The sequence below is a fragment of the Amyelois transitella genome, chromosome 3 (assembly GCF_032362555.1).
Source record: "Amyelois transitella isolate CPQ chromosome 3, ilAmyTran1.1, whole genome shotgun sequence".
In the NCBI taxonomy this organism is placed as follows: domain Eukaryota; kingdom Metazoa; phylum Arthropoda; class Insecta; order Lepidoptera; family Pyralidae; genus Amyelois; species Amyelois transitella.
This window is the reverse complement of record NC_083506.1, coordinates 2,031,057-2,056,112: the sequence shown is the minus strand read 5'-3', so window position 1 is coordinate 2,056,112 and position 25,056 is coordinate 2,031,057. Positions and strand designations below refer to the sequence as shown.

At 36.0% G+C, this 25,056-nt stretch overlaps 4 protein-coding genes across 7 annotated transcripts in view; 3 read left to right on the top strand and 1 right to left on the bottom strand.

Moving 5' to 3' along the window:
• The window catches only part of LOC106133458 (ABC transporter A family member 4-like), a 28,046-nt gene extending 20,175 nt beyond the window's left edge, over window positions 1-7,871 (top strand). Inside the window, exons 25-32 of the mRNA XM_013333188.2 lie at window positions 559-681; window positions 1,546-1,737; window positions 4,278-4,550; window positions 4,694-4,935; window positions 5,287-5,434; window positions 5,911-6,121; window positions 6,843-7,044; window positions 7,422-7,871. Of these exons, the coding sequence (XP_013188642.2) occupies window positions 559-681; window positions 1,546-1,737; window positions 4,278-4,550; window positions 4,694-4,935; window positions 5,287-5,434; window positions 5,911-6,121; window positions 6,843-7,044; window positions 7,422-7,757 (1,727 nt within the window). The 3' untranslated portion in view covers window positions 7,758-7,871. The remainder of the gene's footprint in view (window positions 1-558; window positions 682-1,545; window positions 1,738-4,277; window positions 4,551-4,693; window positions 4,936-5,286; window positions 5,435-5,910; window positions 6,122-6,842; window positions 7,045-7,421) is intronic.
• A 556-nt stretch (window positions 7,872-8,427) lies between these two features.
• Window positions 8,428-11,599, bottom strand: LOC106133528 (BLOC-1-related complex subunit 8 homolog). Its single transcript, XM_013333289.2, has 4 exons — window positions 11,411-11,599; window positions 10,998-11,313; window positions 10,663-10,840; window positions 8,428-10,403 (listed from the first exon to the last, which is right to left on the bottom strand). The coding sequence occupies exons 2-4, from the start codon at window positions 11,047-11,049 to the stop codon at window positions 10,118-10,120; spliced, it is 516 nt and encodes a 171-aa protein (XP_013188743.1). The 5' UTR covers window positions 11,050-11,313; window positions 11,411-11,599; the 3' UTR covers window positions 8,428-10,117.
• A 32-nt stretch (window positions 11,600-11,631) lies between these two features.
• LOC106133527 (epidermal retinol dehydrogenase 2-like) lies at window positions 11,632-17,993 on the top strand. 2 transcript variants are annotated; one of them, XM_013333288.2, is made up of 6 exons: window positions 11,632-11,792; window positions 11,883-11,925; window positions 12,341-12,544; window positions 14,774-15,103; window positions 15,574-15,818; window positions 16,333-17,993. In XM_013333288.2, the coding sequence occupies exons 2-6, from the start codon at window positions 11,923-11,925 to the stop codon at window positions 16,523-16,525; spliced, it is 975 nt and encodes a 324-aa protein (XP_013188742.1). In that variant the 5' UTR covers window positions 11,632-11,792; window positions 11,883-11,922; the 3' UTR covers window positions 16,526-17,993. The 2 variants fall into 2 exon arrangements, with proteins under 2 accessions (XP_013188742.1, XP_060806811.1); XM_060950828.1 differs by lacking the exon at window positions 11,883-11,925.
• A 362-nt stretch (window positions 17,994-18,355) lies between these two features.
• Window positions 18,356-25,056, top strand: part of LOC106136093 (amyloid-beta A4 precursor protein-binding family A member 2) — a 144,232-nt gene continuing 137,531 nt past the window's right edge. The window contains exon 1 of one of the 3 annotated variants that reach the window (XM_060950805.1): window positions 18,356-18,638. The gene's annotated coding sequence lies outside the window, so the exon portion shown is untranslated. The remainder of the gene's footprint in view (window positions 18,639-25,056) is intronic. The other 2 variants (XM_060950793.1, XM_060950808.1) reach the window with 2 other exon arrangements.

Genomic DNA, 25,056 nt, shown 5'->3' with positions numbered 1-25,056 from the left:
TCTTTTTAATATGTGGAAGGCTAATAATCAATGGAAGGCAGTCTTCTTCAGACTAAGATTTCGAATGTTTTTTATTCAACATAAAATAAAAGTCTTATTACTAATGAATAAATAATATTAAAGAAAAATAAAATAAAAAAAATGTATACGGGACAAATTACATAGATTGAGTTAGCCTCAAAGTAAGTTCAAGGCTTGTGTCACGAGATACTAACTCAACGATACTATACTTTATAATAAAAACATATACTCGTACATATATGTTATATTCAATATCATATATTGGATGTTCTTTTCTCATCATTATCGTGATTCGAACCCGCGCCACAGAGAAACGTCTCATAACAAATAAAAGCATAAAGTTTACTTTATGCTTTTATTAATTAACTTTATTAAATTTAATTTACTTTTAAATTTTAGAAAGTAATACGCCACAGCATTCTCCTTGGTTGATGTAAATCTACCTGCTGTACATTATGATTATAATACGTCGATATTTTAAAAATCGGAGTTCAGTGTGACAGTCTCTAATTACCTATTGATTGATTTATTTTCCAGTGGTAATTCCATTCATACTGATCATCTACAGCATTGGTTGCATCCCACAATCTTATGTCTTCTGTAGGGGCCCGAGGGGGGCTCTCAATGCTATGAGCTTCGTCATCATTAATATACTTTTTGGTGAGTTGAGCAGGTTTAACTACAGGCTTAGTAAAATGTATAAAAAGGATAATTGTTTATTTTAATAAACATTTTTCGTTTTCCGTGTGGTTCCCGGCTACAATAGAAAAAAACACTCCTTCTGTTTTCCGTGGATGTCGTAAAAGGCAACTAAGGGATAGGTTTATAAACTTGGGATTCCTCATTTAGGCGATGGGCTAGCAACCTGTCACTTTTTGAATCTCAATTCTATCATTGCATGGCTTCACCTTACAATCTTTTGGTGACTGTTGGCTCTGTCTACCCCGTAGGGGTATATACCCGCATGAACGTGATTATATGTTATGTTATATGTTTATTTTCATAAAACATTAACCCAACTTTATATTTTCGCTTCAATTCACTCCTCTTTATGTTAAATAGCTACGAGTATTACACGTACCTAACAGAAAGTACAGCATAGGATATGACAGCTCTTGTAAGGGATGCTGGAAGACACTAGTCTCTCCTTTCGTCCCGCGCAAATGGCATAATAAAATTAACGGAAAGGGACTTAAAATTCTTCGGTTAGTGACCTACCAGACTGATACTATCTCAATGCCATAATATTGCCATCTAGCTTAACGAGACGTTCTTGTCTTATGACTATGGCCTACGTCTATCTCTTGTGGCTTTGATTACCATGTATAGCGTATAGATGTGACATGAATGTGCATGAAACCGCCAAGCTTGCATGAAGAGAGTTATGAATGTGGATGAAGCGAAGGAAGTATGCAGAGATCGTGGCAAGTGGAAAGAGGCGTGATTTTATGTATGAATGTGCATGCGCGCCCCTGCGCATGAACGCATGCGTGTTTCTTTCATCGTTCTGCGTTATCATTGCAGGAGAGGCGACCGTGGTTGCGAAAGTGTTCTTCGATTTGCAAAACGTCATATTGTTTTTCATGAGAATGTGGCCCCAATTCAACACGGGGTTCGCTATTGTGAAAATAAAACAGATTTTCTTGTACAACAGCGAATGTATCATTTATAAAACTGAAAATTTGTGTTCGTCTAAGACGCTACATAAATGTTGCAGTAAGTATATGTTTGTCTCTCATTACACGGCACAGTTTAGAGAAAAAGAAACAAGTTTTTATAGTTTTCTGCCTACCCTACATACTTGATTAGTGACATGAGGGGGTACGAGAGTAATGTGACCATCTCGAAACAGATGACTTGCAACAATACCTAGCTGTGTTATCTATACATATAATAAATCTGTAGAAAGGTCAATTCTGTACATTGAAAATATTGAAAAAATAAATAGTAGGGGGTGTTACTGGATCGATACCAAACACAAAAATGTGATTAAAAAAATTTTTGTCTGTCTGTCTGTATGTTCAGGCATCACGTGAAAACTAACGGTTCGATTTTGATGAAACTTGGTATAATTATACCTTATTATCATGGGCGTAAAATAGGATACTTTTTATCCCGAAAAAATACGCAGAAAAAAAAATTTTAATTTTTCAGTTTATCCATAGACGTTGTTCTGTAGAACCGCGAACACACGTTGCGTTACCCGCAGTGGATTTAGCGCCGTAACCTGTAGCCCCTAAAGTCGGCTTTGGCTTGAACCGTTTGCTGTACAAGCGGGCCGCTACTAATTACTATGAAAAAAATACTACATAGCTACATTAATTCCCATCAAGCTGAAAATGAGTATAATTACATATTTAAAACACAATCAAAAGCATTATTTCAAAATTCCCCATGATTCCGGTTTTAGGAAAAAAATTTACTCACGGTCAAAGGTAAAAAATGGGTGTATCGCAATTTTCTTTAAAACGGTAAGTTTTTCAAATCGGAAAATAACCTCAGACATAAATTGAAGATCATAAAGTTATCTATAAAAAAGGTATCAATATTTTTTTTCAACAAAGCTACCGTTTCTGTGATATAACGATGCAAAAAGTTGCAAGCGTCATAATATGCATCCGTTTCCTTGCCACCTCTGAGGTAGTGTACTATTAGCGCGTTTTTTTTTAACATTTTTATTATTAAACTTGAAAAAGTCTGAAATAGGTTAGAATAAACACGTGTTTTCACTACGCAGTGGCACTCAAGACTAACTTTCGCATTTATTATTTAAAAAAAAATAGAATAACCCTAAGTGAAGAAAATCATCTTAGGACAATAATAGAGATTACAATTATCAAATTCAATGTAATAATCAAATTAAAACTAAAACTACTTATAAAAAGAAAGAAAAAAGATGACTACAAACTAAAATTTAATTTATAAATTGTACAGTCCTTGCATAGCATCAACATGCGGGAATGTGCCCAGAAGGCTGGCAGCATTGCCAATTCGAATGGCAATGCTGATTCTCTGAGCCAGATAATTTCCAGCCCTCCGGTCAAGAGATACCTCAATTAGCTTTTTCGACAATTGTCGGAAAAGCTGATGGGCAGATAGGCCCCCCGGTCCCAGAGTTTCTACCCCAAAAGGTTCAAAAGTATAGATATTACCGATAACTACATATTTGCGCCTTTTGAGGTTTTTTGCCTCATTTGAAGCAGAACGGCCTTAGATTTAGTAACCTGAAGATGAGACGGCGCAAGTGTGTCGACACAAGTAGCATCCCACACCAAAGGCCGCCCCAATCTCCAGGGTACCAAAGTCATACCATCCGGTCTCTTGGAATCATCCCCAGCCAGACCGTTTGGTTCTAGAACGGCTGGAACATGGATGGTGGCCAGAGCACGGAGGATTATATCATTTAGGCCGGCATGGCGCCCTAAACGGCCGGCACTCCTAGGGCATGAGTGTCCATAACCGACAACGGTATCCCCGCAAGGACAACTATTATTAAAGACTAACGGTATTTTATGTGTTGAGCATTCTGAGATAAAGCAGCTATACGACCCTAGCCACGTACACAATTAAACAGAGAGACAGTTGTTGTCTCAAGGTTTCACTACAGTATAAATGAAGGGACTTGGTTTCATTATACTTATGTATATTTTATATTTTGAATTCAAGTTAAAATTACCGACAGAACAATATTTTTACTTATATTACTGCTACACAGAGTATATACGAGACGTGCTTAAGCATATTATGACGCTTGCAACTTTTTGCATCGTAATATCTCAGAAACGGTAGCTTTATTGAAAAAAAAATATTGATTACTTTTTATAGATATCTTTATGATCTACAATCTATGTCTGAGGTAATTTTCCTATAAAACTTACCGTTTTGAAGAAAATCGTGAAAATTGGAAACCTTGGGTAATTTTTTTCCTTAAACCGGAATCATGGGGAATTTTGAAATACCTAATGCTTTTGATTGTGTTTTAAACAATTATACTCATTTTCAGCTTGATGGGAATTAATGTAGCTTCATTCCTATTTTTTGGTCTAAGTTGACCGGACTGAAAATAAAATGGAGAAATAAACCATCTATGCGAAGACCGACATCCGCGCGGACGGAGTCGCGGGGGAAAGCTAGTTGAAAATAAACGTAGTCATTCCACTGAAATTTCTACGCTTGTTGCAGATAGTTTTCAGTATTTGCAAACACTTGTAAGCGTTGGTATTCTCTCTTGTAGCAACTAAAAGTACTGTTCACAGAAAAATGTGGAATACTCCAGCAATGTTACTCAGAAAGGCACTACCTCACCTCGCACGGTATACTACGAGAAATCAACTCCATGCTGATCATGACTCTGGTATTCCTATCGTTCCTACTTCTCTGGGAGTACAAGTACATTCAGACGCGGTGGTGGTATTTGATAGCTATGTTTAGGGGGAAAGAAGACGACGTGGAGGAACCAGCATCGCTGGGATCAACGAGAGAGAAGACGGAGGTTATGGAGAAATTGCGTGATATTAAGTCTGATCATCGTGAGTATATTGCATTTTACAAATATCTGTCGAAGTGATAAAATAGCATGTTATAAAGAACCTGCTTCTATTCTTATTATGTATATACTATACATACTTGCGATTTTTTTTAATTCACTTCTGACAGAAGTCTTGTTTTTCAGCCGAAAAGGTAAATACATTTGGTGAGAGCCTCCTGTGTGCCAACCTGACGAAGAAAGATCTAGGCGAGTACGTGCTAAGGAACATTTACTTGGGTCTAGGAAGGGGGGAGGCCCTGGCTATTTCGGGTTTGAAGAAGCACGGACGAGTGGCTCTGATAGAGATGCTTGCAGGCTTGACAATTCCCACCAGCGGGGAACTGTGGTCCAAGTCGAAGTGGAAGCTCAATACAAATCCTCATCAGGTGAAGATTATTTGCAAATATTTTGATTCATCTTTTTTATTGGGCTTAATTGGAAATGGAACCACCATGATCCGAGCTGGGTTCCCATGTTTATAAAGTCACGGAGAATAGAAGTCCCTTCGTGGAATAATGTGACTGATTTATTGTGGTATTAAACGGAACCAGAACCCTCCACAGACAAGATGGAATCGGGACTAGCGCCACAATTCATAAACATTTTTCTGTCAGGAACATTATTATCTTGATTCCACAATCCAAATTTTAGCTATGCAGCTGACATTCGAGTTTTTTCGTGACTCTCGGCTATCCTGTAAGGGAACATCTTGATTTGAGTATTTCTTTTTCTGTTAGTACTGCCGTCACGTGTCAGTAGGCTGTGAACGGGACTCCCTGCCTCTCTGGATGACGGTGTATGATGCCCTGGAAATGATTGCCATTCTCCGTGGAGTGCCGAAGAAACACGTCGCCAACGAGATTTGGAAATACATTTATGCACTGGGTAAGAATTATGATTGGAATTTCAATTGTTATTAAAACACATCCCCATGCCTTATCGCATTGCATGTATAGGTATATATTATACATGAGGCGATAAGGCTGCCTTTTGTACATTACCTTAACAAAAGCTTATATAAGTTGTGCCCTTGTACCGATATTCTCTTTAGTTTAAGTTATAATATTATTCTTTGATGTACATAAACATATAAATAAAAGCTTTGGATAAATTTATTACAGGATTAGCCCCACCGCAGTGTGCATAGATAAGTGCACCAATTACTTTACCTAAAGGCCACCAGCCTTCAGGTCAAGGAAGTCAGATGGAATAGGGCACAGAAGTCAGAGTGTGGCATCTTGTTACTCTCCTGTATTGAGGGGTATAGGCAGATCCTGAACTTCTGGAGAACCCAATCAATCGCCAGATAAAAGATGATCACGTGTTTATTCCTGACTATTATATCCACCTCAAAATTTCAGAACTTCACGAACAAGCAGACAAGCTTATCTGCCACACTCCTTTAAATGAACGTACAAAGATCAACTTCGCTGCGGCCGTCATCGGAGCCCCACCCGTGGTCATCATAGACGAATGCACCAACTTCCAGGATTACTCCGTGTGTCGAGCCATGTACTTCATACTGTACCAGCTGAAGAAGCGAGGGCACGCCATCTTTATTAGTTCACATAGGTAAATGGATAGCTAAGTTTATTTTGTCGATATAATTTCTGATATTCTCTATTTCGCCTTTGTGAGTTCTCAGTTGTTCTCTCAGCCGTTGCGCTTTGTAGCCTTGTTATATCCGTATGTAAGAATTTGAATTTTTCACGGTCAAATGCCTGCCTTACAAGGGTAGCACTCCCTGGACATTTTTATCATTTAACTCCTGTTTCAAAACAGCTTCCTCATCAATTAATAGTGTCGTGATTTGCAATTAATAGTAACGGCAAGGGCATGCTTCTTTTTCCTAAAATAATTTCTTAATTTCCTCGGACAATAAGGAATTGTCATGCTGTGTAATCTCCCTCGACGTTAGGACAGTGGACGTGGACTTAGTGGAAGTAGCGCGCTACACCAAATTCCTATAGCATGTAACGTGCACATTTAGACGCTCCTGTAAGAACGGTCGTCAAATAGTATTTAACTAGCTGTTCCCGCGACTTCGTCCGCGTGGAATAGTTATTTTGGGCATCATTGGAGCCCTCAAGGATGAATAATTATCCCCGTTTCTTTCACATTTTCCATTATTTCTTCACTCCGAATAGTTGCAGCGTGATGTTATATAGCCTTCCTCGATAAATGATCTATTCAACATAAGAAATTTTCAATTCGAACCAGTAGTTCCTAAGATTAGCGTCTAAGAAACTCTTCAGCTTTATAATATGAGTACAGATTAGAACTTTTATTCTAGTATCGAAAGTCACATGCCGATGACAAACCGCCTGGGTATTCTCCTGGATGGCAGGATAGTGGACGTGGACCTGGTAGACACCCTGATAGCGCGTTACACGACGCAGGGCTTCACCGTGGTCGTCCATTTGAAGGACGAGGTCGACATCAACAAAATGTTTGCCGCGCATTTTAAACAGTTCTTCATTAATGACACCACTGATGTAAGTTCCATGTCGGCTTATTATTACTCTTCTTCATTAAAATTGTAGCCTTTGTTTGAGTTGCAATTCAAACTTATTAAAATAACAATGTCTAGCCTTGAAAGACAAACCGACCTACCATTTCATCTGCCATATAGTAAACAGTTACCCAAGCCGACTTTCTTTGTTGAAGAAACAATTCCACTGCCTTTGGAGTCGTTAAAGCAGATGAATTAAATGTTATGATGAATATTATGATGAATTAATTGTTTTTGTGACTGACTTAGATATTTTTATTGCATATGAATCATCAACCTTACGAACTCAAGAGTAATCTTATGATACTGCGGCTGTATTCAATTTGCTTTAAAAACCCTAAAAAACAACGTTATTTACAGGTGTTAGTGAACGTACAAGTATTGGATCCCGATCTCAACTGGATGACGGTATTTCAAAAAATGGAGGAACTCCAAACTCTTAATACTGAAGTTTACTCCTACATAGTGACGAGCATCCCCATAGACTACATCTACAACTCTATCATAGTTAACGAAATGGGCAACAAACAAACGACAGGCGACCTCTTCACTTGCGAATTCATCTCCAAATTCTTTGGCCCGAAACCCAAGGTTCAGCCGACGAAAGCCATATTGGATAGCCTGACGCCGTTCGAGTCCAAGTATGAAATCACTAAGCTGAAGGAGTTGCCGTGGTCGGTCATTTTCCATAGATAAAATGTTTGTTTTCTTTACTTAAATTGATTCTACTGTTTATTTGTATTAGGTTTTCATTTTTATAAACACGGCTTTAGCCCTTGTGGGGAAGACAGAGCCGGCAGTCTTGAAAGACTGATAGACCTGATAGGCCAGGGATAAAATTGAGTTTCAAATAGTGACAGGTTGCTAGCCCATCGCCTAAATGAAGAATCCCAAGTTTATAAGCCTATCTTTTAGTCGCTTTTTACGACATCCATGGGAAAGAGATGGAGTGGTCCTATTCCTTTTTATATTGGTGCCGGAAACCACACGGCGCATGATTTTATATTAAGGCTGTGTAATATAAAATCATATGACATATATACATGCACAATGTGTGTGTGTGTATAAGCCTTCAGATGATGAAGCGTTTCACCCAAATACCTACCTGTCAATGGTTAAAATATAATGCCCTTTTTTTAAATAATTTCATAATTTATAGGCATAGGAATTGTTAAGCCCAAGGCGACCTAAGCGGAGTTATTTAATTTTTTGTTGTGACATCCTAAGTAAAGATTTAGAAGAATAGCTTAATTTTACTTTACCTAATGTATGTTAACTCAGTACCTTTTTTGTGAAAAGATATAAGCTTGAGAAAATGTTAGTTTGCTTTGATGCAAAATAAAAGTTAGTAAGTATTAGTTACATGTTTAATTTCCTTTAGTGACTTTAAAGCGGGTTACATATAGGCGAACATTACACAAAGGGTGATTTTACAGTAACATAAAAAAAAAAAAACTATTACCTTCAACGAGTTAATATTAGGAACTTTCAAGAAGAAACATCTTTTATGCCGATGTTGAGTCTCTTTGTGTTAACTGGATTTAATGAGTTTAGCATCTTTTTCTTTGTAGTTTTCCTTTTCCCACTTTCTACGTGGGGTCGGCACAGTATGTAAGTTTTTTTCTAATTACTTCTATCACTTGCCATTTCACCGGTCACTCCCTTTCCACTCATACTATCCTTTACGCTGTTCATCCATCTCTTTTCCGGTCTCCTCCTATTTTTTTAAACCTTCCTCTTCCATGTTTAAGGCTCTTTTAGTTATATGACCTTCCTCTCTTCTTATGGTGTGTCCGTACCAACCCAGCTTATTACCATTCATCTTTTCATTTATTGGCGCTACTTTCATACTTCCTCTTATATACCTACTCATTACGTATTTTATCCATTCTTGTCACTCCACATATCCATCGCAACATTCGCATCTCACTTGCAAGCAGTTTCCTTTCATACATCGCTTTCGTTGCCCAAAACTCTGCTCCATACAGAATGACAGGTTGATGGCTGTCTTGTAAATTCTTGTAAGTATTTAATGAGTTACGCATGTCATTATAAAATCACCCAAAAATAAAGCTGTAGCGAATGCTACACTCATTATCTTCTTCCTTGAAGGGTTGATGCCCAAGATCATGCGTTGTTTGAACTTAAGGATTGGACCCAGAAACCAAGAAAAAACTTAGTTCACAAAAACACGGATCATTTAGAAACCTTCGCCTGATCCAAAAGGTAGTGTTATGAGTGTAGTACTCGTTACAAAGTCAAGCTACCATATTCTTTCTTTTTACATAGCAAGTGATCGTATTTTGTGCATAATCCATTTCTTTGGGTACTGAAATAAAATAAAACAATTTTCAGACGTCGTGTAGTTGAAAAATAGATTTTAAAATTAGGCGTTTAGGCGTGAGAAAAAAAAAGAAAAGTGAAATATCTCACCAATGAATTACTTTTGCTATGAATTTAGAATTTTTTTTTTGACAAAGACATATCATGATTGTCTACCTTTATTTCATTACCAAAAGAAATGTTTAGTCTATTTAGCTTAGACAATGTCGGCTTTCACAGGCGCGCTTCATTTGTCAAAGGCGACTTTATCTAAACAAACATACTATAATAAATTTTACATTCACTATTGCATAAATATCGGCCACTCTCGGCCATTACCCCCGTTGTGTCATCACAATGAGCCATGAGTGAATCTGGGGAAGAGTTTGCGAGATAAACCTGAATAAAATCCTTCACCATGGAATTTCCAACCTTTGTAAGCAGTCGCCTTGGCACAATATCTATGTATGAAAGAGAAATTTCAACAAAATATGCCCAATAAACCATGCTTGTAGCTTATGACAATGACTAGAATGATTTATAAAATCTAAGCAAGGAATTACTTCTCCTGGTCTAAAAAACTACAATGGTACAAATTAAACACACGACAGGACCCGTGCCTTGCATGGCGGTAGTCTGCGTCGATGTTAAGTCACCAACCATTTTTGTCTCATACATGGCACAAAGGTCAGCAGAATTAATCTTAAAAGTTCAAACTAGCACTATTATATTGCTTAGTGTAGTGTGGTGTGTGACCTATGCAACTCAGCCGTAGAACCCCTAGCATGAGCCATCATATTCTCTATCCGGTTAGTGGTCTCACGGACCATAGAGAACTCTGACAAATCCGGTAGGTCAAGAACAATATGAGCAGAGAGACGTTTGTAAACTGAATTAGTATCTTTTTTATTTCGCCTAGTTTCCTCATATTTGAGTTGTTGTTTTAAAAATATAGACTGCTTCAGCATTTCCTGTATGTTTTTGAAACTAGTGGTAGCAGCATCCATAGATTTTACAGCACTGAAAAATAAAAAAAGGAAATAAGTAGTTAATACAGCCTACCAATTCAGTAAATAAATTGCTATTTATAAACTTCTTTCATTTAATGGGTTAGCAACCTGCCACTATCTGAATCTTAATTCCATCCCGAATGTTGATTTCTATACTGTTAAAGACTGTTGGTTCTGTTTATCCTGTAAGTGTATGTAAGCTACTTAAGTACTTATTATGTACTTGACATATCATATTTGTAACAATCACATATTTGTAATGAATTTACCTCAAAGCATACTCTACATCATAGCACCGGCCCTGCAATTCATGCTGAAGTTTTGTGACCTCCACTCTACGTTCTACCATCGGCGGCAACGCTTTTCTAACATGTTCCTGTAGTCTGTATAGTGCTAATGATGGTTCATTTGCCACAATGTGCATGTTTTCTGATATTCTTTCTGCGGCTTCAAAAAAAATATATATATTAAAAAATAAGAGGGAATATAATAATCAGAGATATAGCCTAGTTTTACAGGCTGGCAGTTTTGGGATTGGATTACGGATGTTACTTAACTATATAAATATGATAAGTGTAAGTTAATAAGCCAAGAAGAAACTTACCTTTCTTTGATTTTGCGTCTAAATCTGAGTCCCCTTGATAAACAAATGCCATTGTGATTTATGTATTATTTTAAAAAATATTAGTCTTTATAAAGTAAAAAAAATAATATAGACTTATACAGTATAGTAATAATTGTTTAATTGGGTTTTACGTACATAAACTACCAAAGACTTTGTAATTCTAATGTTATTTTTTAATTCAAAGTATTTCAAAGGAAAATCCAATAGTACTATAATACAACCATTGTTTTTATTTTTATTCGATGAATGACTGACACTGACAGTGACATGATATAAATATTTGACAATGATTGACCTGAAAAAAATAGCCAAATGCAAATTTATGAAAGCTCCCAAATATAAAGTTATAAAAAAATCGGATGTCGATTTTTTAAGGATGAAACATCAATTACCTGGATCGATTCATTATTTTACATCGATTTAAAAAATTTAGATCCTTTGGGATTGAAAAATCATGCTAACAAACAACCAACCATCAACAAAACACAAACTAAAAATCTAATAGCCGAACTGCCGTTTCTTGCTATTTTCTCTAAAAATATTGTTGATTTAACAAAACAATTAAGTGCAGAGGAGGAAGTTTCTAAGGTACTAACAAAGAAATGGTGAATTATTTTCACCAATCAACACCACTGATAACGAATGTCACTTGTTTATCAGTTTCAATAGATATTGATAACAAGTAACTACAATCGGCCACCAGTTCTCGGTCACGAAATCTTCGAAGAGACCTTTGTAACATCCGCCGAAGCGAGAATTTTTTTTGCGAAAAAGGTACGGTAGTAGAAAATATTTACTATAAAACAAAATAGGGTATCTTTTTTTGTTCTTGGCGAGTCTTAATATTTGAAAATTGTTTTACAGGCACAACCGATTTGATTTTGAGAGCTTTAAATTTATTTCCATGGTGAGCTTCTTATGTTATTCATGTCCTACCTTCCTAAAATACTTACCATTCTAGCTGATTCTGATTAAATGTCAGAATAAATTCCCACATGAAATGAAATTCACACTAATGTCAACAATTATTGATCTTCTTGTATGATTCAATCTCAATCTTTCTGCTGAACAGACAACCTAGTAAGAATATTAAATTCTTCTTAATAAAATACTAGATAAAAAAATCTCAGTTAATCAACATATCTTGTTTTGTTTGAATACTGGGTCTTATGCAAAATTAGGTAGGGTTATCATGACAAATTTTGTTTCAATTCTTTTTCTAGTATTTGAGAACAGCCTGTAACAATTTCATTTCTAACTTGGATCAGTGACAAAACCATGAAAAACTCGGCTTATTTTTAACATATCAATAATATTTCCAGGAATCCACTGTAGTAGACAATGTTCTTGGAACATTAATGCACTTTATGTTCCCCATCAAGATGTTACTGCGACTGTATTCTCTCTGTATCTTGATGGTCGATATAATATGGGTGGTGATGAACGCAATATTAGCAGTACTGCAGTCATGTTACCAGGTGTTCAAGCCACCACCGCTGAAATCTGTTAGGCTGGAGACTGCTCTGGTAAGACATTTTTTAAATTCTTTTGTATCATCATAATCACAAGGTGGGTTTGTGTTCGGAGGAAATGAGATTATTACATTTAGCCATGTAAATTTTTTATTAAATCTTTCCACAGTATTTTTATGTATTATGTACAAACTTTTTATTTTTACCAGAACAAACCTTTAAGAAAATCAAATGGAAATATACCATTTGTTTTTTTTCAGCCAATATGTCTCACTCCTATTTATCCTCATTTGGAATATTTTGAGAATTTAAACATATTCAGATAGAGATATTTATTATCATTACTAAAAAATCATAGATATCAGATCATCAAATGATACAATGAAATATTGTTCTAATTAAAAACCCTAATGGGTTTTGTAAAGAAAAGGTATAGTTGTAAAAAAGTTTGGTCCAATAATAAATTTTTACATAGTCAATAGTAAATTAATTCTGGGGTCTAACTACAAGTTAATACTTTTTCTTGGTCTTCTTCCAATAAAATGTTTTAATCTCAGGAGAAAGAGTAAGAATATTTATCAGTGAGACAAAAAATAGGGGTTATCTCTTTGACCTGTATGCTGCTGGAATTGTACAGTACATCTAATATTTGTACACTACAAAAGAAAAAAAGAATCAATTAGTTATATAATTGGCACCATTGTCCTCATATCTTGAATCCACATTCCACTTTCTACTTCTCTTCCTCTCAATTTCTTACCTTTCTATATTGATTTATTTATTTGGCACACAAAACAGTTTAAAAAGAAAAGTTATAATACAACACGAACTGTAGAAACATGGCCAGTTGCCAAATACCAAAAGAAAACCAAAATAAAAAACAAACAATTATGAAAAGACCTTGGTCTCGTAGTGACAGGTACAGGCAGGCTGTTGGCTCTGTTTACCTCACAAGGGATATAGACGTGACTAAGACTATATGTATGCATCAAAGTGAGTTTCCCATCAATATTTTTTATCAGAAAACTCTGATAAAAAATATTGATGGGAAACTCATTTTGAGTTACAGGCAACACAATCAACAAAACAAACACCCAGATCAATGAGAAATGCACCATTTTCCACTTCTGACGATCCATCTGTCTACTCTGTACGGAATAAAGACGTGATCGTTTGTATGTTTCTGACATGTTATCAGACCCAGGACCTAGTCTCTTGGAAAATCATGATCATAACCTTGTCATTTTAACATAGACTTCAGTGCCTTTTAAAAGATATAACAAACAATGCACTTTGGCTCATATTTGATTATCTGTACGTAAAAACATAGATTAAGCCTAATCGTGTATATCTTTTACATTGTTAGTTTTTATCTTATCTAATGCAATTATTAATCCTTATAATGATGTAGTTGAGAACCGGAATTAGAAATTAATTACTTTTGTGAAAGGAGAACCGCCTTTGAATAACATCCTCCTTTATTGGATTTGGTTAAATATTCTCCCAAATGTAACAAACACTTTACTTAAAATGCATCAACATCGACTCAGTGAAACTCGAGATAATCTCGACAAACGTACAAACTGAAAACAACCTTTTTTAGAAGGCGAAAATTTAATTTTTTGTTGATAAGATAGGTATATGTATATTATAATAATCATTTAATTTTTTCATGATAAGAAATTAGATGACAAAGATAATTAATGCAATGTTCTTACCAGCTTACCACAGACACAGAATCATCGCAGCCATGTCAAAATCTATCTGGTTGATAGTTATGCAAACCAAGTGATATATCAATACATAGGAATCATATGAATACTCATATGCATTTATAGCCAGGGAAAAATTATACAATTACCCCCTGGCTTTAATGCTCACTCATTGAAGATGATAATATAATTGATACTGTAAATCTGTAAATGATTCTTTCATTAAGAATTCACTAGTTTTTTTTTTCGGTGCTTGATATATTTTTGATTTAGATGGTTTGCCCTTTTATGATGTGCAGTACAATAGACCATAGATTCCTTCCCGAAAGCCTTGAAAGGCCACATTCAGCTGTGTTCGCAAGTTTATTAGCCATTCCCTTAGTCGCCTTTTACGACATCCATGGGAAAGATATGATGAACACACGGCATATAAAATTAAATAAATAAAATAAAAAAAAAAGATAAAATAAACCCTGAAAATGGTATTCATTTAGACCATGAAAAATTTATTGATTTGGAAAATCAATAATATAAATAACAAAATAAATATTAAATTTTTTCAACTTTTCAGGTTATCGGCTCCGGAAGAGGGGTAGGCAGAGAGATAGCTATACAGCTGTCTGAACTCGGGGCAATAGTGCTTTGTGTTGACAAAAACAAAGCGAACAACGATGACACTGTAGAGATCATTAAACGCAAAGGAGGTTCCGCTGCAGCATTCACATGCGATATAACCAGACAGGACAACGTCAAGAAGTTAGCTTTAGATGTCAAGAAAGACCTGGGTTTCGCTACCATGATATTCTACTGCTGTGGTATACCGAGCCCTAGGTCCCTTCTGACGCAGCCCCCGCAGAATATCCAAGACTCGTTGAATCTAACGCTGACAGCTTACTTTTGGGTAAGATTTTTAGTATTTTGTGCCGTGTGGTTCCTAACGCTAAAGAATAGGACCACCCATGGATTTGGTTTAAGGTGACTAAGAGATAGGCTAATGAACTTGGAATTCTTCTTGTATAGGCTAGTAACCTGTCACTTTACGAATTTCAATTACATTATAAAGCCATACAGTTTAACGTGATCTTTCCAGGACTGTTGGCTCTGTCAACCCCGCAAGTAATATAGACGTAGTAATTTATGTATTTTGGGTAAGACCTTATGTCGTAAATAACTGTATCTTGTTCAGCTGTTTGACCTGTTGTACAATTATTAAAACATAGAATTAAGAAAACAATTCATCTAAGTACTTCTGGCAGCAATATTAATAATAACATAGTTACATAAAATTTTGAGCAGCGTAAATCAATATTGAAAATTGTCTATGCAACGATTACCTCTGTACTGCAATAATTTATTTTTAATTAATTCCAGCTCCTCGACTACTTCATGCCGGACATGATAGCCAAGAATCACGGTCATATAGTGGCGCTGACCTCCGTAGCTGGACTGAGCTATATCAAGGATCAGTTACCATTGAGCGTGGCCCAGTTTGCAGTCCAGGGGCTGGCCGAATCTCTCATGGAGGATCTCAGGATACATAAGGTGGAAGGTGTCCATGTGACACTGACTCATATTTATCCGTTCATCGTTGAAGAAAGTTCAGATGTAAGGCTGAAGTAAGTACGATATTCTTTATATTTGTAAGCGTTTATTGAAGGTTTAATTTAGCTCGTCTTAGTCATAAGGATATGATAGCGAGCAACGAGAACCCCGCTGGACCACTTGTACCAATAGTCAATACCATATGTGGTCAAGATATAGAATATTTAAAAAAATATAAATACAAGTAAACCAACATAACCAAGTGTCTTTGAAAGGCGTCTTAAATATTAACTGAAAAGGCTTCTCATTATGGTTGAATGCAATGCAATCCTCAGTAGTATAATTAAGAGGAAAGATGCATTATTTCGTAATTAATAATTTATAAAATCATAAATTGCTGGAGTATTTTTGATCACACCAAATCAGCATTTCCTGCCTAGGGACTACTACGAAATCTACATATGATGATTATGATCACAAGGTGTTGGCAAGGCGAAGCAAAAACAGCTTCCATATGACCTCTGTGTTACACACAACCAATGTTGATTGCGTTACTTTAACTCGTTCTGACAACTTCAACATTTCCAGAATACCAAGCTACTTCGGCACCATAACGCCTGCGCAGGCGGCGTCGTCGATCCTCGACAGTGTCCGTCGGAATTACCACTCGGCTTCAGTACCGAAGCACCTGCTGTACCTCGGTCACCTTCTACGAGTACTGCCAAGGAAGGCGACCGTTCTCATCAGGGATTTGCTCGATACCGGAGTGGACTTTGCTTAGTGATATTGTGAAAATATTGTGCGATTAATATTCTTAAGTTCATGTCCTATACTTCAGAACCAAAGCAGTTTAAATACATGATTACCTTCTAAGATTACCGCCAAGGAAGGCCACCATTGTCGTCAGTATGATATTGGTCTGCATAATGTCAGTATGATATTGGACTTGCATAGTGAAATTGTAGAAATATTGTGCCATAAAACTTTTCTAGTTCATTGTTTTAATTTTGTATAAGTTTCAATACACTCTCAATGAGCTGCAAATAACAACCGTTAGATTGAAATTACAGTCCCCATAACAAAGTATAATGATTGGAAAAGACTGATGACTGAAACTGACCAACGTACAAGGTCTCAAACAAATGTGTGATGAAAAATAGGGTATAGGGTAATACTGTCAAATTGAGAACCTCCTCCTTTTTTAAAGTCGGTTAAAAACTAACTGCATTTTAATAGGTAATTTAGAGCTTTTTGGTATTTAATTTTCATAAGAAAAATATAAGGTCCTTAGAACTAACTGTGATAGAATTAACAGTGGCTATGAAGTTTGTGTTATGATGATAAATGAATGATCATCATACTTTGAATGACCAAAAACCAAAATGTGCCTCTCTTATATAATGTATAGCGGCCCGCCCCGGCTTCGCACGGGTGGACATATTTTTGTGTTTTATGCTTTGAAATAAATTTATTTCAAAACAAATTTATGCCTATGTCACTTTTGAAGGTCTATTCTATCTGTGTCAAATTTTATAAAAATCGGACCAGTAGTTTTTGAGTTTATTCCACACAAACATACAAAAATACAAATCTTTCCTCTTTATTATAAGTGTGGATATAAAATTAAACAGACCTTGAGTTCTGGATAAAATGTATGTGTTTTGGGAAAATCACAGAAATTTACTGGAATTAATTTGATTATGTTTGGCTATTCTAAACTTTTAAAAGTAGTATTGCATAGTAGTCAAGTATACAAATAGACTGACAGTAGAAATAAGCTACATATAAATCTGTAACTGTGATTGATCCCTTTTACTACATAAACCCAGTAATCATAATGGCAGACCCTTATATATCTAAGACATATTTAAATTAAAATTCCTATCACATTATGTGATGCTGTTGGCAAGACTATCCAATAAATAGCAAGAAAAAGTGAAGTGTTTTAGAACTTTTACACTAAATGTCTTTAAAAATTATTTATTTCTATAGAGCAAAGAAACTCAATTTTTTTACTTAGACTGATTAAGAGTAAGCTAAAAAATAACGTACCTTTTTTAATCAAAGAATGACTTACTGCTCTATGTGCCAAAAATATAAGATGCTAATAAAAAAAATATTATATTTGTAAAATTGCAACAATATCTGGTATTTTGGCCTAAAATTTGTATAGGATATGGTTATGTAATTGAAGTATCTTATTCAATAACTGCTAGGATTTTTGGGTAATAAAATTATATTATTTTTTACGTGACTTTTTAATTCATCAATGCGAAAACCAAACAGATTGGGAAAGTCAATCAGGAAAAGGCAAATTTTGAATTCTAGTAGGTGATGAGCTAGCTAAGAGTACTTATGGTCATTATCTGAATCTCGATTCTGTCTACCCCAAAGGGATTAAGACGTGATATATTATGTTTGTAAACTGATTGACATACCATTTTGATATTCGTATTACTAGCATTTGCCCAACATGCGCCTGTTCTGAAGAGAATCCAGGTTTTGTTTATGACTGTGATGAAAGCTGGATATAATTGAGATTCAGATAGCCAGTAATATCAAGGTAATAAAACTTATTACATAATCAAATTTGCTGTGTGTTTTAAATTTTTCACCTTACGGTCGTGCTTTCATTAAAATAAAAAATATTCAATAAATAAAAGGGCAACACTGAAGCAAACGTCATAAGTTTTGCACTGTAGCGCCCTCTTCTGTCAGATTGTTTTCTTTCGTGTTTGCGATTTGTTTCCGTGAATTTTTTGTGTAAGAAATATTGGACGATAATAAATTCGCAGTGTTTTGTGTATTTATTATTGAGTGCTTTCTACAGTTATTATAAACTTTAATAGTTGTGAAAATAATCACCCACAGGATCCGGTGGCTGTCCATATCAGGCAAGTACATAACATGAGAAATTTTTATGTCGCATGCACAGAAACAGCCGATCGATATTATAAAAATAATGTTTTACCAGATATTTGCTATAATTATAACAAAATAATAACAATTTAACACACCAATCTTCGTTATAAACGCAACAGAACGCAATGACCCATTTATAAAACAAGCTTGCAGGACCACTTTCTATGCGTACCTACTTACTAACGTTTCGCTACCCTGAAAAATGAGAAGATGATGTGTTTACACAATTGAAAACATGAAATTTAATGTATGCACATGTCAGCAACGATTTTGTACTTTGAACATTGTGTTAATGTTTCATTTAAGGAAGTATCTGTTATGGCTATTCATAATGTAAATCAAAAATTAGCATTTATTTTTATTATGATTTTTATGTTTCTTTCTTGTTTTTGCCAGGCTCATGTCCGTCAGATTCTGTATCCTGTATCCATTGAATCCCTCAACCCTGGCATCCTATATTGCATGTGAAACCACTTGTTAAATCACAATTATGCTTCAGCAATGGGAATAATATACTGTCAATTTGTATAATTATTTTTGGATTTTAAAAACTGAGAACAATTATTGGTGTTTTTATTATATCATGAATTTGTTAATAAACATGCTGATTGAATGGTTTGTCTCATCGTGAGAATATTAAATGATTAACTGTGTTTCATTTAGTTTGAGACTGTTTGGTTTTTTATTTATTAATTTGGTATTTTATTATTATCTTGTGATGACTGAAGACAAATCCGTAAGGCAAATTGTGTTAACATAGCATCAGTGGTCAAATTGGTAAGGTGTGTAGTTAAAATGTGAGATGTGTGTCAGTTTAATATGCACAGGATTACATACCACCTTTCCTATGTACCAATGACTACGTTCAAAGTTATGTACATTAGTTTGAATACTAACCAATGCTCGTACAGTGAGGGATAACATCATTAGAGAAACTGCACATTCAGGTAACTATATGTGTAACCATCACTACATAGTATAAAACAAAGTCGCTATTTTAGTCTGTTTGTCTGTCTGCTTAAATCTTTAAAATTACGCAACAGATTTTGATGCGGTTTTTTGTAACAGGTAGAGTGATTCAAGAGGAAGGTTTTTATGTATAATAACATTTATAATTTTGCACCCGTGCGAAGCCGGGGCGGGTCGCTAGCGATCAATAAAATAAAGGTTAGATTCTCCTGCAAAGGTTGTGAAGGTCAGACAGGAGTTGCTTCGTGTAAATACTTGACTTGCTCAATCTAAAATACATTGTCATAGGCTCACCAGGATCCTTTACTAGTGAGAATAAAGAAGTGAGGACGCAACCCGGACTAAAAACCAGGAGGAAGAAGAAATTATGTTAACATATTTATAAAGGCTAGGCTGCACATTCTTGCAGATTGAGATGGGTTCATCTCAATATAATAATTACCTTGTGTTCCCTTGTGGGCAATTGGCTTTAGTTTTACTTGCAAAAGTCCCTGTTCTTTCACATTCGCTTCATTCAGATTCTTAAGTCTTCATGCAATCTAGTTGGCCTGGTCTTTTGCTAGGACGTGTATATTTGTAGTGACTGTAATCACTTTTTCATTTTAATTTTATCTGTTTGATTTTATTATTTACAAAAGTTTTACATTTATTATACAAAACTTTCTTTTACAAAATAAATATTTACATAGATTTTTATATACATCAATTGTTTAAATTTATGTTTACACTTGTCTTATTTTTGTTTACAATATTGTTTTAACTTTTATTTACAAACTTGATTATTTTATATACAACTACTAACTTATTAATTTTAAGACTGATAATATCTAGTCAATAAATACATTGCATTATATAACTTACCTATGTGCTATAATGAATTTACCCTTACATTTATATACCTACATATTTACATGTAACATTAATTTAAGTAGCCTAATAAATTATATACAAGATGCAATATATAAAGTAGGGTGCTTCAAAATTGTTCGAAAAAATTTTTTTTTTAATTATTGTAACCGGGCACCTTTTCGATAGTTACCATAACACTAAAAACTTACGGGGGATTTTTTTCAGATTTTTTAAATAGGTTTTAGGGGTCGCTACCGCCTTTTGAAATATAGAGAAAAATAAAAAATCATGTTTGACATGAAATAATTTTTATTAGAGCATTATTATTTAAAAAATGAGAGAAGCTTTTAAAGTGTGATGTTAAATCAATATTTTAATATGAATTATTTTAAAAATAACGTATTAAAGATGTTTAGAAATCAAATTAAGATATCAAAGTGGACTTATTTGTGTTAGGAAATCTTTTCCTATAATCTTTGACCGCCAAAAGCAAATATTGTTTCTGCTCCTCATTGGTGGTATGAAGACGATTATATTCCTCCATGAGAGCTACTCCTCTTTCCGCTAAATCATTCACAACTTTCAAACATTGTACATATTCTTTACATTTGGTGTAATCATTGTCATAATTCCAAGAATTCACATCTTTTTTCAAAAAATCGCACGGCACTCCAATTGTTTTGAAAAAAGTGAATGTATTGTTTGTAACAAAATCTTCTAAGTTTTTGTTGAGGATAAGGTCACGATCAAGGGTCACTCTTTTAGGTGGATCTTCTGACCCTTGAATTTCGAGAGCACTGACCATCTTTGCTTTTGTTTCCGCTGTAACATTGTCGTCGAAAAATGCCAAGGCAACGAGCTCCTCAGACAAGTACCAAAGATGTCCTGTCATTTTTTTCAGTGCAACCTGTGCCAGTGATTTGTTAACCTTCTCGTAAGCCACCAAGTCCTTCAAAAGCTGTAAATCATTCTTTGGAGCTGACCTCGCGCAAGGTGCTTGGTACCAGTATTTTGCGTAAATTAGGACAACAAAAATGCAAACATCTCTTAAACCTTTGATTTCTTTTTTTGTAATTTTTATCTGTTGTCTAAATAAATACATTTTTAAAGCATAAATTGCTTTCGCCATCCATCTGGCTCGATGCAATCCTGCAGGTGCTCTAAACGATACGCCCTTTTCTGGTGTTCCTCCCAAAAAAATCACAATGAGATTTAGCAACTCCTTGTAATCGTCTCGTGGTTGAAACTGATTCAACTGTTGTGTGGCAAAAGAAATCATTGTGTCACTTATATCTTGGACATCCTTTAATGTGTCAGGGTCAGAAGTAACTGGTTTGAAGTCTCCTTGGTCAATTTGAGGCCAGTTTTTTTGAAACTTTTTAAATATCTGTATTTCTGGCCCACTTGAACAACCCAATGCCAAAACTACAACCGCTTCAAGTACGATTTCTAAAATATGGTGTCTGCACGCCAACCATAATAGCGGTTTTTCTAATTTTTGCTCAAGTAAAGTACAGGCTCCATTTATTCGCCCAGTATTTGAAGCAGTGGTATCAAATCCCATCGCCTTGATTTTATCACTTAGACCCCATGATAACAAGGTATCAACAACAGCAGAGGCCATTGCCTGTCCAGTTCCATTTGGCAGTTTTGGAACAGCTAATAGCTGATCTATTCCTTGGCCTGAAGCTAAGATTGGTAAACGGTCGACAACTTCATGTCCCGTTATATCTTCAAGCATTTTACCATCCCAGTGAACGGTTAGTGGGACCTCGGGCTTGAATTCACTTTTAAGGGACTCTGCAATTTTTTGTCGGCGCTGGATTCGTTGACGGCGAATAGACGATGAACTAATGTTGTAACTTGAAACGTCACAACCTGCGCTCTTAAGAGTTGATGTTAAAACAATGGCTGCTTTTCGGTCACTTAGCTTAGCAACGTCGAGACTTACAGCCAAACGGTCGTCGACTATTATCTTCTTACTTCTTTTTGGTTTTGTAATCGATTTAGATGGTTTTGGCGACGGAGTAATAGGTGGACTTGATTCTTCAATACCTTCCAAAGACGATGAAGATGATGACAACAACTCACACTTTTCAGTTAGTCGTTTTATACATTCTGATTCGCGCACCTTTCTTTTTTCTAACTTTTCATCCTGTTGTGATTTGATCGTTTGTATTTGTTCGAATTTTCTGTCTAGGCTGCCTATTTGTCCTGGACGTCCCATTGTTCTTTGTGCAAGTAGAAACTGTTTGTCTTCCTCTATAGTAATCAAATCTAAAGCACTGGCATGAGCGATATCAAAAAGACAATCCAGACTTTGCTTCCACCGTTCTTCCTTTAATTGTATCTGAGCTGAGCGCTTTTTCTTATTTTCTTTATTTTTTTTAAGCTTCTGCCATTCAGAGAAATATTTAAGTATTTTTGCTACGACATGTTTCTGAAGTCTAGTGGGAATACTGGCTTTTTCCCATATTTCAATAACCTTGTATGCCGCACGACCCGCAGCTTTGTTATTTTGATCCTTCTCTATAGTTTTGAAGTAAAAAAATAAACTCATTACTTCTTTGATAGACGGAAGTTTTACATGAGACAAAGTTGGTGTGACATGTCCTATTAACCAGATATCAGTATTTTTTCGCGTTGTTACACCACTTTTACTGGTAGACGCCATTATTCACCACAATCACAATATTGGCGGACTTATCAAAAATACGTCTTCACACTGGCTACTTTGTTTGCGATAGTGACACGTTTTAACACAATATTTTTTGTTTAGAACAATGCTGAGTCCTTGTACGCGGTTTATTTATGTACTTGCGGCGTGTTTAGATAACTTGCAGGGACATGTTTAGATTAAAGTACCGGAGTCATATTGCACCAAATAGAGTTTATTTTGCAAAACTTTGATGACCGGTAGCGACCTCTAAATTTCACTTAATTCTAAAAAGAAAAAATACGTATTCGTTTATTTTTATATTGAAATCAAATGAGAGTGTGCCCCACAAAAAAAATTAAAGTTAGATTTTTTGAAGCACCCTAATATAAAGTGTGCAATATAGTTGTCATATAAAGTTAATAAATGTGTCATCGAGAAACAAGCAGACCGACAAACAAACAGACCACGTTGTACCGTAGCATAAGAAATTTTCTGTTTAGCTGTGACATGAGACGTGATTGCGTAACCGCTAACCGGTTTGACCGGTAGGCAGTCGCGCGGCGAGCACCCCGCTCCCGCGCACACGCATTCCCCTCAATCGTCTCTGGCCGGCCGGCGGCCAGTCTGAATATCAACTTGACGCGAGACGCATGCTTGCTTGTTCCTCGAACACTTAGCACAATAACGCGCTTATTTTTATTTCATAACCACCTTCAGTTCATCTTTCGCTATTTTTCTGTCTGTGCACCTTCTTACAAGTAAGCTTTGCCCTCATTGCTTCATTGGTGACCCCCTTCGCTAACACAATGTCGCAGTCGGATAGCGAGAACGAGAACAAAGGGAACGGAGAACGGTTTCACTTGAACCGTGTGGGTGTGAGAGTACCCCCTTTCTACCCATCAAAACCAAAGCTGTGGTTTGCTTCGCTGGAAAGCCAATTTGCGCTTGCTGGAGTCACGTCGGATGCTACAAAATATCACTACGCAGTGTCCCATTTAGAACCTCAGTACATAGAAATCGTAGAAGATATCGTTGAAGGCCCAACTACGTCGAACAAGTACGAGACGCTGAAGTCGGAGCTTGTGAAAAGGCTGTCTGCGTCACGGGAGAAACAAGTTCAGCAACTGCTTCATCATGAAGAATTAGGTGATCGTAAACCGTCACAGTTTCTTCGGCGATTACGTGGATTGGCCGGTTCCGAAGTGCCAGACGACCTTCTTAGAACCCTCTGGGCTAGTCGTCTTCCTAGCAGTGTGCAGCCCATCATCGCGTCACAGGCCAGGATGAAGCTGGATGAAGTCGCTGAGCTTGCTGACCAGGTCCTGGATGCAGTGTCACCCAACGCGCAGGTAGCTGCAGTTTCGGCAAGTGGTGCAACAAATAACTCCACCGAAATTGCTGCGTTAACACGGCAGATCGAAGCGTTAGCCGAGAAAGTCGAGCGTATGTCGCGGTCAAGTTCGAGAAAAATCGGACATTCTGCAAATCGTCGAGGTCGGTCATCTTCATCTACACGATCGCACTCAAATTACAGAAGACATCCGATCTGCTGGTTTCATTATAAGTTCGCCGATAAAGCAAATAGATGTGTGAAACCATGCGACTATGCGGGAAATGTGACAGGCAGTCGGTAATGGCGGCCGACGACTGCCCAAGTGCCGGTCGCTTATTTGTTACGGATAAACACTCAAAGATACAATTTTTAGTGGATACGGGTAGCGATTTGTGCGTTTTCCCTCGTAAATATTTAAAAGAATGTCGAGCCAAAACAAATTTTGAATTATGTGCCGCTAACGGCTCTGTTATAAATACTTATGGTTTTTATCATTTAGTTTTAAACTTAGGACTACGCCGTGATTTCCCTTGGCACTTTATAGTGGCCGATGTAACGAAGGCAATAATAGGCGTGGATT